The sequence below is a fragment of the Citrus clementina genome, unplaced genomic scaffold (assembly GCF_000493195.1).
Source record: "Citrus clementina cultivar Clemenules unplaced genomic scaffold, Citrus_clementina_v1.0 scaffold_4, whole genome shotgun sequence".
Taxonomy (NCBI): Eukaryota; Viridiplantae; Streptophyta; class Magnoliopsida; order Sapindales; family Rutaceae; genus Citrus; species Citrus x clementina.
Genome location: NW_006262274.1, coordinates 2771419 through 2787122, shown reverse-complemented (window position 1 = coordinate 2787122; position 15704 = coordinate 2771419). Strand labels below are relative to the sequence as shown.

General features: G+C 36.1%; 4 protein-coding genes and 1 non-coding gene across 7 annotated transcripts; 3 read left to right on the top strand and 2 right to left on the bottom strand.

Annotated features, from left to right (window-relative positions):
• LOC18044486 (methionine--tRNA ligase, chloroplastic/mitochondrial) lies at positions 1–4805 on the top strand. The gene is made up of 12 exons (XM_006435966.2): positions 1–477; positions 805–948; positions 1040–1189; positions 1495–1662; positions 1827–1951; positions 2257–2350; positions 2748–2846; positions 3398–3578; positions 3697–3812; positions 3922–4077; positions 4294–4422; positions 4518–4805. Exons 1-12 carry the CDS (start codon positions 193–195, stop codon positions 4692–4694), a joined length of 1824 nt encoding a protein of 607 aa, XP_006436029.1. The 5' UTR covers positions 1–192; the 3' UTR covers positions 4695–4805.
• A 962-nt stretch (positions 4806–5767) lies between these two features.
• On the bottom strand, positions 5768–10008 carry LOC18044485 (UDP-glucuronic acid decarboxylase 6). 3 transcript variants are annotated; one of them, XM_006435963.2, is made up of 12 exons: positions 9907–10008; positions 9333–9442; positions 8594–8680; positions 8386–8473; positions 7840–7931; positions 7603–7667; positions 7430–7518; positions 6958–7035; positions 6727–6820; positions 6488–6554; positions 6298–6402; positions 5768–6170 (listed from the first exon to the last, which is right to left on the bottom strand). In XM_006435963.2, exons 2-12 carry the CDS (start codon positions 9420–9422, stop codon positions 5985–5987), a joined length of 1041 nt encoding a protein of 346 aa, XP_006436026.1. In that variant the 5' UTR covers positions 9423–9442; positions 9907–10008; the 3' UTR covers positions 5768–5984. The 3 variants fall into 3 exon arrangements, with proteins under 3 accessions (XP_006436026.1, XP_024041368.1, XP_024041367.1); XM_024185600.1 differs by lacking the exon at positions 9907–10008 and adding an exon at positions 9707–9747; XM_024185599.1 differs by lacking the exon at positions 9907–10008 and adding an exon at positions 9571–9673.
• Positions 10009–11320: 1312 nt separating this feature from the next.
• Positions 11321–12850, top strand: LOC18044484 (dolichyl-diphosphooligosaccharide--protein glycosyltransferase subunit 4A). Its single transcript, XM_006435961.2, has 2 exons — positions 11321–11406; positions 12535–12850. Exon 2 carries the CDS (start codon positions 12535–12537, stop codon positions 12646–12648), a length of 114 nt encoding a protein of 37 aa, XP_006436024.1. The 5' UTR covers positions 11321–11406; the 3' UTR covers positions 12649–12850.
• On the top strand, positions 11727–11799 carry TRNAR-CCG. Its single transcript has one exon. It is a non-coding gene; the product is annotated as a tRNA-Arg (tRNA).
• Positions 12851–13321: 471 nt separating the features above from the next.
• LOC18045381 (CASP-like protein 4C1) lies at positions 13322–14634 on the bottom strand. The gene is made up of 3 exons (XM_006435959.2): positions 14165–14634; positions 13865–14000; positions 13322–13752 (listed from the first exon to the last, which is right to left on the bottom strand). The coding sequence occupies exons 1-3, from the start codon at positions 14386–14388 to the stop codon at positions 13531–13533; spliced, it is 582 nt and encodes a 193-aa protein (XP_006436022.1). The 5' UTR covers positions 14389–14634; the 3' UTR covers positions 13322–13530.
• Positions 14635–15704: the final 1070 nt, after the last annotated feature.

The following is a 15704-nucleotide window of genomic DNA, read 5'->3' as shown; positions in this document are numbered from 1 at the left end:
CGTTTTGTCGTTCAATCTTGACAAATTCCAACGACAATCGTTTTCTCTTAAACTAAAACCCATTTATCACTTCCCAGTTCTCAAACCGAGGGACAGCGTTCTTGCTGACAGATAATTAAAACCGGCGAGCAAGCCACGCCAGTGAAACACAGTGAAGAGCAAACCCTATCACTTCAAAAGGAATTTGAAGAAATGGCAGCAAGAATAAACTACTCGATACAAAATAGTCTCTGGTTATTAAACCCCCTACATTCTAAAGCCACCACCCATTTCAGGAATCGTCTCAAATTTCGACAAAACTTGTTTTCTTTATCAAAAGGAGCTGTCTTTTGCTCTTATGCGACCAATACTGATAAGAGTGGCACTGAACCTGCTGACCCTTTTGTCCTCACCACTCCACTTTATTACGTGAATGCCCCTCCTCACATGGGCAGTGCTTACACGACTATTGCTGCTGATGCCATTGCTCGGTTTCAGGTAAGCTCAATATTGGACTTCTCTTTTGTTCTTAAAAACTTCATTTTAAGTGTGAGAGTAGAAAATGGTTTGTGTTATTGCTTTTGCTCCATCATGAGGTTGTTTCGATAATAGGTTCTTTGTCTATCTGTACTTTTTTCTTAAAAATTTTTGTTTATAGTTTTGATTTTTAATTAGAATTAATAGTACTAAGTAGCTGGCTTTAACAATAAGTGGAAACTTTTTCTGTATTCCTAGTGTGTATGCAGAGTTGTTCTAATTGAAGCATGTAATTTAATTTTAATTTAGGAGGGCTATTTTTTTTTTTTGGTTTACATTTTGTGGCAGAGGCTATTAGGAAAGAAAGTTATATTCATTACTGGCACGGATGAGCATGGAGAGAAGATAGCTGCAGCAGCTGCTGATGGTGGTTCTAGTCCTAGTGAACACTGTGATGTTGTATCTCAAGCGTACAAGACACTCTGGAAAGATGTAATTTTCGTTTTCTCCCATAAGATTTCACTCTTTAATAAAAGTTTTTGAGTGTTTTGATGGCAGTACTTGTTTACATTTCTGATTGCAGTTAGACATTGCTTACGACAAGTTCATTCGGACAACTGAACCGAAACATGAAGCAATTGTGAAGGAATTTTATTCTAGTGTTCTTGCCAATGGTGATATTTACAAGGCTGACTATGAGGGTCTTTATTGTGTTAACTGTGAGGAGTATAAGGTAGTATTTCTCATGTCTATCTACTTTGTGTTTTTTGTACTCTGGATGTTTGGTTGAACGTATTAATGTTAATTATGTATTTAAATTATTCAAATTAATTTCCTTGCACTAATTTTGTAATTAGTTTCCATTTTCTGAATAAAGTAGATTTAATAGAGAAAGAACTCATGATTTGACATTATTTTTAATTTCAATTAATATTTCAATGCACAAGCGCGCGCGCACACACATACACCCACACGTTTAGAGTATGTTATTTTCTTGTCTGTCAGTTGTGCATATCATTTTCCCTGTATATTCTGCAGGATGAGAAGGAGCTGCTGGAAAATCAATGTTGTCCTATACACCTAAAGCCATGTGTTGCACGCAAGGAGGATAATTACTTCTTTGCTTTGTCAAAGTATCAAAAACTATTGGAAGATACTTTGACAGAAAATCCAGATTTTGTGCAGCCTTCATTCCGTTTAAACGAGGTGAGACAGTGTGGATAATTCGTTCTCTGTTATTGTACCCAAGCTTTATCATGTATTTTGGGTGTTTCTTTTTATATGATCCAAATCCCTTTAGCGTTCAGCTATAAATTCCTTTTGATGTCGGTTCTTTCAGAAAGCTTAATTCTGCTCTAAATCTCCTCCAGGTGCAAGGTTGGATCAAAAGTGGCTTGAGGGATTTTTCTATCTCACGAGCATCTGTTGACTGGGGCATTCCTGTTCCTAATGACAATAAACAAACTATTTATGTTTGGTTTGATGCTTTACTGGGGTATATTTTCTTCAACCCTATCATTCTGAGTTATATTATTATGTTAGTTTAATTATTGATTAATGTGGTTGACGTATATTCAATTTTTCTTCATCACTGGAAAAATGAAAATAAAGAGAGAAAAACAGGTATTGTCTCGATTAGACAATTAACAACCTTTCTACAGCTACTTGTTGGAAAAGAAAATTGGTGAATTATAATTACAGCGTAACTTGAACACCAGACAGTCTTTGATCTAGCATAGTTATGTCTAAAGCACATCTTCTATATTAAGGTTTTGACAAATATCTGTGTTTGTTAAGCAGTTACATATCTGCGCTATCAGAGGACAGGGATCAACCTAGTTTGCGAACTGCTGTTTCTTCAGGTTGGCCTGCATCACTTCACTTGATTGGCAAGGTATAACATTTTTAATGCTTTTACACTGGATTTTTTGATTTACAACTAACCCAATCCAATCCACAAATAAAACTAATGTGGAAGAAGGAACGATAAGTCATATTATCCCCTATTCAGGCCTTGCTAGCTTCCACCTCTCTCAAGTATGGTTTTGTTTGTCCCATGCATTTTGAATCTTGTATGAAAGCTGGATTTGATCCTGCAACCTGTGGGTTATGGGCCCATCACACAGTGCAACAGAGTTGTGATATTTCTCTTATGTAGAAGATATAGTAACTTTTTTTTTTTTTTTTCCTGAAAGCAGATATATTAAAGTTAAATTGGGAGCGGTTTACTTCCTCTACACAATGCTACAGAGTTATGATATTTGTCTTATGATTTGTGGATCTTTCTGCAGGACATTTTACGTTTTCATGCGGTTTACTGGCCAGCTATGCTAATGTCTGCTGGGATTGGCCTTCCTAAGAAGGTGTTTGGCCATGGCTTCTTGACAAAGGTGTGTAATATCAAGCTGAATATATTATATTATTGTTGCCGACCAATATGGAGTCACATTATCTATGTCTTGTTAATCATTTCGTCCTAGAATCCTAACGTAAAAGTTTTTGTGTCACCAGGGAGCATTTTGGTTGTATTTCAGAAATTGCTACTTCATATTAAACTAGAACTTAGAAGGGTGAAATCTTGGGAGAGATTACTGATCTGTTGTAGGTATGGGGATTCAAAAAACGAGAGGTTGAGCCGGTTGTTTTAGGGTAGGCTCTTTGTGATTAGATAGTGGATGCTTATAGATTTCAAAAAATCTGTGGTTGGGATGTCAATGGGTGACTAATTTGAGACCTTCTGGGTGTTGGTATTACAATGAAATTAAATGAACGAGTCTTGGATGACATATTCAGTTTGTGTAAATAGGTGTGGTGGGGATGGGATGTGTCTTTGTATCAAAGTTTTCCTATATTAATTGTGTGAGTTGGTCTTCTAACAATTTTTTCTCTCATGCCATCATTTTATTTCATGCAGCATTGCTTTTTATTTTGAAAATTATAGGATGGCATGAAGATGGGGAAGTCACTAGGGAATACACTTGAACCAAATGAATTAGTCCATAATTTTGGTTCTGATGCAGTAAGGTACTTCTTCCTCAAGGAGGTGGAATTTGGTAATGATGGGGACTATTCAGAGGACCGTTTCATTAAAATTGTCAATGCTCATCTTGCCAATACTATAGGTATATTTGAAGTTATTACAAGTAGATCTTTTTCCTTTATTGTAAATTATCAGGTTTCCTTTGCTATTTGTTTTCAATCTCAATCCAAGAAGAATAAATGTGACCTTACCCAATGTAGGTAATCTGCTTAACCGGACCCTTGGGCTGCTTAAAAAGAATTGCCAATCAACTTTGGTGGTTGATTCAGCTGTTGCAGCTGAAGGAACAGCATTCAAGGATACTGTAGAAAAACTGGTAAATTTGCATAAGTTTTTTAATATCATGTGTCATCGATTTATGCCATGAAAAATTGTGCATTCCACTGAGTATTGCGGCTGAACCTATCATGTTTCTTCTTTTACAGGTTCAAACTGCTCGGGGTCATTATGAGAACCTATCATTGTCATCAGCATGTGAGGCTGTGCTGGACATCAGTAATGCAGGGAACTCCTATATGGATGAGCATGCGCCATGGTCTCGTTTTAAGCAAGGGGGTGCTGCTTCTGAAGCCGCAGCAAAGGTTTATCCTATCAGATCTTGTTTCTTTTCCAAAATCTTTGTCCATGACACACATAAAATCTCTTTCATACTGTCTCGTGATTATTTTATGCTTACAATTAAGAAATGAGCAAACCTGCTGTTGCCCATGACGCATAGTAATGTCATTTATTAACATCATTTAGCCATGTTATTTTTTTACAAGGTACTGAGGCTTTCCTGTTTTTTGTTCATGCAGGATCTTGTTATAATATTGGAAGCAATGAGGATAATTGCTATTGCTTTATCCCCAGTCACACCGAACTTATGTTGGAGAATATATGAACAGCTTGGCTACTCAAATGAACAGTTTGGCAATGCGGCCTGGGTCAATCTCAATACCCTTTCTCTTAGATTAATATCTCATTAACTTGCAACAATCTTTTTCTTGTTAACGTGACAGGTTGTGATTTTGTGTTGCAGAGTGATACCAAGTGGGGTGGCCTGAAGGGTGGTCAGGTCATGGCTCAACCTAAACCGGTCTTTGGTAGGATTGAACTGAAAACCGGAACAGAAGATGGGGGTGAACCAGCAGCAGCAAAACAGGTAGCGAAAAAGAAAGAGAAGAAAGCCAAAGCTCAAGCAGTAGCTGAAGCTTAATTCATCAAATATATCAATCGCATTTTTTTTTTTTTCAAATTTTGTTTTAGCTCGACAGAATAACCGTTGTGTAGCAATAGATTTTACCACATAGCAAATTTCCTTTTGCAATTGTGTAGAAATTGCGGACTGATGATTGTATTGATAAATGCTAATTGGGGCAAAATTATGGTATTATAGTGATACAGTACCACAATTGGATTTAGCCATTGAATTCAGCCCACAGTGGTCACTAAAATTGGATCCAATAGCTGGATCCAGATGTGGTATGGTCCCACTGTAGTACCATAGCTGGACCCAATTCTGCTAATTGGGGCAAAATTGATGTGAAACAATCATCCATCACTAACAGTATAAAGGAAAAAATCAATTCTTAAAATTTAAATTAAAAAAAAAGTTTGCGGGTATTGGTCAATTCAGTTGTTTCCATGCTTTGTCAAGCAACGTGATGTTTCAAACGCACGACCGACATGACGTCTAATGGTTTAAAAGAGGACGAGTAAACTATTTGACGGGCATCGTTCATGATGTTTTCAAAAACCGCCTTGTCATTATCTTGCTATAAATACAGACAACTATGTGGTCTAATGGCTTAAGGAAACGACGAACCTAAAATTTGTAAAATCTGGTAAGAGTCAGTCGGAGCCAAAACAATCGACCTCTCAAACACAAGATGTCAAACGCGGACATGGCGACATGACTCATGGGCAAAGTCTTGAAATTGAACCGACTTGAAACATCTGAAAAAATGCAAGTCACGTGCAAAGCAAACTGGGGCTTTGCTTTGAATCTGGTTCTTTTTGTATGGGTTTCAATTGTCTTCAATGATAAAGACGTTATCATATAAAATCATCATTACTAACCCTACTGATAATTGATGTACCCAACAGAATCATATAAAGAAAGAAAAGAGAGCTAAAAAGCTCAAGCATAATTAAACAATGTCACTTGCACCTACCCATTGGCCATTGCAATTTTCCTCTGGCACCTGTGTAGAAATTGTGGACTTATGATTGTATTGATAATTGAATTGACAAGAAAATAGGCAAATGGAGCATTTGGGGAGAACTTCGTTGGAAAACAGCAAAACGCTTCTTTCTTATATATGAAACAAAATACCATTCAATCTTCCATATATGAATAACCATGCATGATTTGTAAAATATGAAACCATTGATACCATAACATAATGGAGCAAAAATCGAAGAGATCAAGCTCAAATTTGCTGATTTATAAGCCTCTCTGCAAGATTTTCTAGTATATAGATAGTGAAGTTCAGTTCAGTTCAGTTCAGTTCTTTCTGGGGACAGCAAGTCTGAGCCTGAAATCGTCCTCCATGAGGGGAAGGCCATCACGAAGCTTGATCTTCGGTTCCCATCCAAGCAACTCCGTTGCTTTTGTGATGTCAGGCTTCCTTTGGCGAGGATCATCTGGGGTGTTTTCCACCATTGTGATCTCCACATTAGGATTGATTAGCTGCAGCAGATCAGATGATGAACTATTTCAGGTAGCCATAACTAGGCGTAAAAGAAAAGAATGCTTCGCTAGGAAAGAATTCTAGATTTCATTTACAGACAAGGAGACGACCCAAATAAAAGTTTACCTCTTTAACATTCTCTGCAAGTTCAAGCATGGTAAATTCACCTGGGTTCCCAATATTGATTGGACCAGTGTTCTCTCCTTCCATAAGCCGAATAAGGCCATCAACCTTCAACATTTGAAATAAAATTTTGAGATGCCATACACCTATTAAATGGAATAAATCAATATGCAAGAAAGCAACTCTTGCATACCATGTCTGAGACATAACAGAAACTACGAGTTTGTGTTCCAGGAGCTTGAACAGTCAAGGGTTCGCCACTGCATAGATGAACAGCATAAAAGATTGCTTAAGCAGAAAATTGCTTGAAAAGTAACAGCGTCTGATTCCACGCCACAATCAAGGAATGATGATGGGATAACAAGGTACATGAATTAATGGGGAAAAGATGAACATGAAAATATCACTCTGGCAAGGTTTTAGTGGAATTACCGGATTGCTTGAGCAATAAAATTGCTGACAACACGACCATCATCAATATTCATGCGGGGTCCATAGGTGTTGAAAATCCTAGCAATCCTTATCTCTGTACAACATAAATATTTTCAGCAAGGTAAGAATTTAGCAATGAAGACACACAGCAAGACCATTATACAAAGAATTTTTCATGGAAACCAAGTGGTTCAAAGAAATTTTCATGGAAACTAAATGGTTGGGGGTTACCAATCCCATGCTGCCGATGGTAGTCAAACATCAAAGTTTCTGCAACTCTTTTTCCCTCATCATAGCAACTCCTGACTCCTGGTGACCAAAAAAAAGGAATAATTATAAGAAATTACAAGTTGATTTAATTGGTAAGTTGAACATATTGCCACCAAGAACTGCAAAAGTGTCACGTTTCAAAGAGTTTGATTCTCGAAAAAGTAATGAAGCAATGGAATGAGCTGCAACATTTTGCACATGATACAAAATGATACTTACTTTAAAAGGCAGTGGAAGAAGAAGGATTTTCGTCCTCTAAATTAGTTTCATATAGACATATAGGAGAAGCAAATGGGAAAAATCGTCAGTGGTTCACATAAATCTTTAACATTCAAATATTCCCCAAAATTTGTCACATTATTGCAAACAAGTTATCCTCCAAGTTCACCAATTAATTTCATTATGCCATCCTTCAGCACAAAAGAAAACATACCAATTGGGTTCACATTTCCCCAATAGCTCTCATCCTGGGGATGCACAAGAGGATCTCCGTAAACCTCTGAAGTTGATGTAAGCAAAATCCTGTTGCCAGTCACCATAAATAAGCAAGCAAGATTATACTGTGATGTTTTATCACATCATATAAATTGAGGAACAATCTCAAACCTAGCTCCGACTCGCTTGGCAAGTCCCAGCATGTTCAATGTACCAATCACATTTGTCTTTATAGTCTGTCAAGTTTGATATGCATTCAAGTTAAACACAATTCAACAGGGTCATAGAAACAAGTGGTTTCCATAAAATAATATATACCAGAAAGAAAAGGAGGGTGAGAATGAGTAGGAACTGGTTATAAAAGCTATATCTGCAGATGAATCATACATGGAATTCATATATACACACCTTTACAGGGTTGTATTTGTAGAAGATTGGGGAGGCAGGACAAGCAAGGTGATAAATTTGATCAACCTCGATCAACAATGGCTCAGTCACATCTAAAGTGAAAACAACACATTATTTTATGAACACAAAGAAACTACAATCTTAGAAAACAAAAATGGAAAACATGGAATAATAAGTTAAATAACACGTCCGTAGATTTCAGATGTCAACTTGAGTATTACAAGCATCAAGGTACCATGTATTTTTCCCTTATTTATAAATTGTCCACTTTGGTGAAAAGCCATGATGAGCCTCCTGCATTACTGTCAATGGTCTCAATTTTTTAATTACAATGAATGATTCACAAACTGCTTTATGTATATTCACATGAAACTAAAATTTCTAAAGATGCCTCTTCGTCACAGCAGCGCAATACGATGAGTAGGTGAAAAACATATGATGTCTGAAGTTGCAAGATAGCTTTTATAAGCCCCAACGTTATCGATAAGCATTCATCAATCTCAACTATGAAACACTTAACATATTACAAATGAAAATAGGACATACCATGACGAATAAGCTCAAATCTTGGGTGACCGATCCATTTCCTTAGGTTGTCCTTTGAGCCAGTGAAGTAGTTATCAACTACAATCACCTAAATTGAAAAACCATAACTTCAGGGTGAGAGAGACAAGCACATTTCTGTTTGTTTCTGATCATTCTAGCAATTCTTCATTCTTTTACCACAAAGAAAAAGGAAGCAAAATGTGTTTACCTCGTTCTTTTCATTTTCCATCAACTTGTCCACAAGGTGAGATCCGATAAATCCAGCTCCTCCAGTAACCAGAATCCTCATGTTGGACTGTCAAACATATGAGAGAACATATTAAAATCATAATTTGAGAGAAACAACTGTGGCTATAACTACCAAAAACAATCACATCACAACAAGAACGAGATGATTATCTGCTCAGGCACAAAGCTATTAAACCCATAATTTGGAGATATTCTGCTAAGGATATAAAGATCAGGGCATTAGAATTCCTGGCCTCAAAGACCTCAAATCCAAAAACTAAATATAACTGACTGGGGCGATGCCAAATACTGCCCTGTAAGTAATCCCAAACTGGAACTAAATAAGGGTATCATTGATAATTCTTAAAGAAGGGATCTAACATCTTATGCAACTTTTCTCTCACCTACAACAAAAACAACTTTTCAGTCACATACTTTGCATGTATTGATTTACAACTAGCTAATAAGAAATGCATTTTGCTCACTCCTCTTGCATTGGATCAAATTTTTAATCAATAATGGAGCTTCTCAGGATAAAACAACAAGGCCACCAAGTGGAAATCAGTTTGGAGTGCCAGTTGCAGTAGCATATTATCCAATCAAATTGAGTGATAAATTATCAGATCAATTAAAAAACAACATAGCCATAAACAGATTCACCAGAAAATAAGCAAACAAATGCAAATGCTGCTAAAAAAAAAAAAAAGGCATAAAATCACCTGAAAAAATTTGGAGAATCTCAAAGGGGACGGAGTTGGAGGTGGTTTAGAAGCAGAGTTGTGATTTCCATTTGAAATTTCCTGAGCCATTCGTCGAAATTCTTAAATCACTGAACCAAAACAACCAAACAACTCGATCAATCATCAAATCACTCAAAAGCCACGCACAAAACACTCGCATAACTTGAACTCAAACACACAAACAGATCAAGAAGACACACGCCAAAACTCAAATCACCTGAAAGTTTACACACAATACTCAAAAGCCCAGATTTTCTTATGACATATACAACTCAAACGTTGAAGCTTTATATAGAAAACTAACCACAATCACACCAGATTATGGGGAAAAAAAATTAGATTTAAAATCGTACCACCAAACTGCACCAAACTCGAGTTGTAAATTGAATCAAATCTTCAAAAACAAGGAAAGTGTAAAGCAATCAACTGAATGTAGACCCCACAACCAAACTTCTCAGATCTGAATTTAAACCAGTAGCAATAGCCACACTCACATTGCTTAAACAAACCAAAAAAAAAAAAAAATACAGTAAAAATATGAAATCATAATTACCTCCAGGTAACTGATAAAATAATTGAAAGTGACGATTTTAAGGTTGTAATATTGGATGGCAGTAGGAAGACAGAGACCCAGACACATATATATAGTTAAAAAGAGTTGTATTTGTAACGTCACTGATACGATATAGCGGGTAAAGCTGCTGACTGATTTATTCGATTTTTCCATTCATGGTATGAGACACGTCATGTGTCGTCTGCTAGTCGTCGCCAATCGTCGTACAGGCAATGATTACGTGTCTGCTTTATCTATTGCTGGATTTGGTACGGTGATTTGGTGTTTAAAGTGTAGGAATGGTATTCCATCGAATGAGATACTGACACATCAGCACATTTATCATAACTTATTTAATTTCGAATTTACTTATAGTTACATCTTATTATTATTTAATAAAAAATTTCTTTTCACAGTTCTTCAAGTGGTTTCGTCAAGTTTGTAAATAATCAGTAATTTAATCTATCATAAACGAAATCACTCGATTGGTTAAGTAGAGTATTACCCGTGGTCCGGGGAGCATCTGATTATTATGGTCATTGGAGATACAACAAAATTGTGCTGATGTAAAATATCTGCCACGTCGGGTACAGCTAATATTTAACTAATGACAGAACTGAAAACTAGACAATTCTTCTTCCCTCTTCACGCAGCAGCATTATCCGCTGCGTCAGATCCTACCCAAAACGTTTGACTTGGTGTTGATTGGGAAAGAATTATTCGCATACACAACGTGATAATGAGACTTCAAGTTTCCAGTTCAATTTGGTAACAATTTTAAACGTAATCTAACTTTAATTTGGTTTCCCTTCCATTTTCTCCCTTCAGAAGTTATGGGATTATATGATTTAATAAAATTTTTGTAACCAAGGTCCTCGGTTCGAGACTTGGGAATGCAACTGTATTAAATATTTGTTGGAAGGATTTTACCGCCCTAGTAGTTTTACCTGCCTCGAATCTAAATTAGTTGGGGCTCAATGTGATCTTCAATACTAGATGATTTAATACATCAAAAAATAAAATTTTCTTAATAAAAGAGTAGAATGGAATTTTTTTTAAAAGGTATGTAAGAGGGGACCATTTAGCGTGTTTGTGTCAAACTATATGAATATAACTCGAATATTAATTAGTTGTGTCAAGAATTTCAAATACTAATTTAATCGTGTCAATTGTCAAAGTGGCCTTGAGTGTCAAGATCTTGTTGACTCAAACCCAACTCATGAACAAAACGAATCAAATTTTACGGGCCCATTTTCATACTCGGACAGCTCGTAAAACAAAACGAATCATTCGGCTAGTTGGGCCTGAAATTTAAAAAAGTCCAAAACGTAAAGACGACGTCGTTTACCTTGGAATTTTTTCGTAACTGCTACAGAACAAAAACTCGTACTCGTTGAACGACTTGGCAGTCGTTTTATTTTTTGTTTTGTTGTCGTTCAGATCTAGTCGTCAATTCTCTCCCACTGCTCTGCCGTTTTCGCATTTGATCAAAACCTAAAGGTACGTTAAACCCTTCTCGCGCCTCTCTCTCGATCTCTGTTTCTCCTGTTGTCTGTAAAAAATCAAGATTCAAACTTACAAATCTCCAACAAAAAAAAAAACTTATTTTCATTTTTCGTATTTCAAAATCACGATAAAGGTATTGAATAAAAATCTTTTTTTTTTTTTGGGATTGTTGTAGTTTTCCTTGTTCGAATTCCCATTAGGGTTTACTTTTGTTGACACGTAGAGGTTCGGCATTTCGTCTGTTTGTTGATTCATGCGATCAGTGCTGGACGTCTAGTTTTTTTTTTGATACGTAGAGAATGCAAATCAATAACGATCGCATAGCGGAGTGGATATCGCGTTAGACTCCGGATCTAAAGGTCGTGGGTTCGAATCCCACTGCGATCGCAATTTTTTAAACCAACAAATTGTGTCTTATGCAATATTTTCAGCTATCAGCTAGACGGTTACATTGCCTGCTAAGAATTTAGTATAGGTTAGTACTTTTATTGGTAATGTTGCTTCGTGAAAGCTGTTTAATTGACCATATAGTGTGGAACCTTTAGGGGAGATGAACCTTATGCTGGGTATGTGCTAGCATCTTGAATTTGTTTGTACCTAGAGATGTTGGATTGTTGATATGCAGGGTGTTTTGCTTTCTGTTTGTTTGGGTATGTGTCTAGCAACAATTTTTTAGTTTGGATAATTATTGGATGAGTAATGTGTCATGACATTCTTTTTTGTGCCGCTATCATGTGGCGGATATCTCATTTGCATCAGCTTTTCTGAGTCGATGGGTATCTAGAATTATAGTCTGGATTCATTTAATTCTGTATTACAAATGTGTGTATTAAGGTTCTTCAGTATGAGCTTCAATAAAAACTTGAAGCTAGAGTTGAAATCCCAGGCATCATTGGTCTTGCTCCCTGTTCTTTTCTTCTGCAGAATTGTATATTATATATGAGTGTCAAGCTTGTGAATGACATTGCCACTCTAATATTTCTCCTGAAAAACACCCATGAAATTAAACTGACTGTGGAGCTTTTAGACGGCAGGGGATTTTGCCAAATTGCTTTTAGTGAATTGATGTTACGATTCATGCCCTTTTACTAATAAGTTTGGATTTGATTTATTCTTCTGCAGATGATTGACGATCAAGACCTGGGTTTCTTCGCCAACATGCTTGGCATATTTTTATTTGTTCTGGTTATTGCTTACCATTATGTGGTTGCTGATGCTAAATATGAAGGCAACTAGAATCTGCTATTTTGTATGCCATTTCAAGATAAAGTATGTACGCATTAGATAAGAGCCTTGGAATGATTCTTATTCCATTTTTGCTTCAATAGCCTAACTCAGGATGAAAGTTTAAGTTATATTATTATTAGATGGCAATCATCTTATAATGGGTTAACTATCATCATTATTATCATCTGAACCTTTTAAGTTACTTTTGCTATTATCGTCACTATTCTTGATAACATTATGCTTTTATATTCCCAACTGCAATAAGTAGTAATGTTCTTATGCACTAGTTGTGATGGAAACATCAACCGAACCCTTTGACTATTGACTTTATCTATGAGAAATTGACAATCATCATGATTACTAATTTGTGTTTTAGTGTTTATCACTCATGATGCACTCTTCTTATATATTGATTTGGATAGTTTCAATGTCTCAACTCGACACCACTTAAGAGCCTCTGAAGTCCACTTTGATTCTTGCTTAATGCCTATCCATACAACACCCACATCATCTCTCATATTGCATCATCTGTAGGAGTGGTCATAAATTGTTCATTATAAGTTCATCGATTTTAACTGAATTTTGTGACTTGTGATATGATTATTTAACAATTGCTAACGATGGTTGATGGATATCACGATACAAAGAAGGTATTCGTCGTTTTAATTGATTCGTAGGTTGATAAAATTAAAAATATTATTGTAATATAAATTCAAAATTAGTCAGCAATTGCACAAAAGAATACACAGCTCTCAATGTACAACAGTCGGTCCAGTACACAACAACAGCTACAAAACCCACAAGGCACAACACAACGGACGAGTCCAAATCAATCAACGTACGGTACACAGTCCAAATCCTGCGCCTTCACGCATCCCAAACATTCCCTTATTAAAGATGAAAACGAGAGCCGTTGATTATAAAACAGGCCACTCGAAACCCCGACAACAAAGACGAAACCCCGATAAACAAAAACCCGGCGAATCCCAACGCCACTGATATATCGGACTGTAGGCAAAACGCATTTGCGGCCGTACACGTGTCCGTTCCCTTCAGTGTCCTCGCCAGCTCTGTCCCCGCCGAGTCCGCCGACAGCAACAGGTATGCGAAAACCTGCAATTAACCCCAACCAAACAAACCCACTTTGGTTCAAAATTTTACGCTAAAACATTCCAAAATTTAAAAATTTAAATTAAAAAGGTTTAATTTCCGTCAAATTTTGGACCTGATCGTGGCCAAAATCGAACCAAACTTGCAAAACTTCGGGGAAAAACGTGGCTCCTCTGGAGATTTCCCAAACGGAGACGCCCATTTCGAAAAGAGAGTAAATGGCCACTATTGCATTTGCAGCGAAAACAAATCTGCAGCGACGTTAAACAAATGGGCATCGCTTAGGTTGCGAGAAAAGCATAGAAAACATAGTAAAAATTTGAACTTATTCTTTTTTAATTTTCTTCTCGTTCCAGTTTCTGGCGAATCAAACAGAGCTAGACCCAGAAAAAAAAGAAAAGAGACTTGGCGTTACCTGAAAGCATCATAATCGTACCAACGAGGGGAGTTGGAGCCACGGGAGTTAGTTAGCATGAAAATGGAAGAAGCAAGAGAGAAGCAAAAGGCGGCGAGACGGAAGACTAGAATCAGTGAGTTGAATCGTCTGAGTTTCTGTACGGACAGAGTGGACTGAAAGTGAGGGATTCGTGGGAGCGGGGACGGGGTGTCGCCGTTGTGAAGGGACTGTGGCGAGCGCATGATGAGTGTTGATGATTGGTGATGGCGATGGTGGACGGTGGTGATTTAGAGATGAGTGTGAAGAGGAAGTTGCTGGGCTGGTGAGGGGGAGTCATGAGATGTGTCTGAAAGAGAGGGAGGCGAGAGAGTCATGTGAAACATGGGATGGGATAAGACTTGAGAGAGGAAATGAGAGGGAAAGTGTGAAGCGAAGAGCCAAAAAAATGGGGGAAAAAAAAAAAGAAAGTGAAAAGAGAAAGAGAAGAAAAGTGCGAAAAGGAAGAAGGGAAAGGAAAAAGAAGGTAAAAGAAAAATTTTTAGGGATTTGTTATTATTAATTATCAGAAAGGAGTTGGTTTATTGTTGGGAGCTTGTTTAAAGAAAAAATGAAAATTTTAATAGTTTTTTTATAATATTTAAAGAGAGATTAGAGGGTGTGTTCTAGTCTACTCTAAAAGAGGAGGATGTGAGGGGAAAAGTGTGAAAAGAAATAAGATGATGTACCGGCCGTTATTGATTCAAATTTATGATTTTAGTTGGAATGACTCATTAGTCGACGGATTATGATTCTCTTCTAATATAAATTTCTCTTTACTAAAAATTTATTTATTGATTGATGGTTAATAAATTTAAAATACAAAGAAATTAAATTCTATTTATATATTATTATTATGTGATATATGGTATAAAATTATTAAAAGCTCGTATCATGAGAGAATTATATTTATTAATTATCAAATAAGAGTTTTAGATACGATAAATTCCGATTCTAGATATTCATGTTGCAGCTATAATAAAATTGTCTGTCTAAGTCGGATTTTGAAGTTTTTTTTTTTACTTTAAATATCAATTTAAAACTCATAAATGAATGCATCATTTTTTCTCTCTCATTTTTTATTTTTAAATAATCACACGAAGAGATTTTAACCTTTTTGGTGGGAGGAAAAATAATTTGCAACCTTATTAATAGATTGATCGGGATTTTAAGAATTTCTATTATCTTATTGTAACCTTATAAATATGTACAATGGCCTCCTCTTTCTTCAATAAGTTTCTCGGAAAACAATATCATTCTTAAACATTATTCAACAAAAAATGGTTTCTGTCCATTTGTAATTTGTTAATTTAACATTGAATGTTATTCATATAACATTAAACACTACAAAGCATATAACATTGAATGAATTACTAAATAAATATGCTCTGCTGATATAAATGACTAACTGAGGAGAGTGTCAGATTACCATCATGGTACAAAGATGAGAACTTAATATATATATATGATATCAATAACTTTTGCATTTGGACAATATTAGAAAAAAATAAAGGAAAATTAT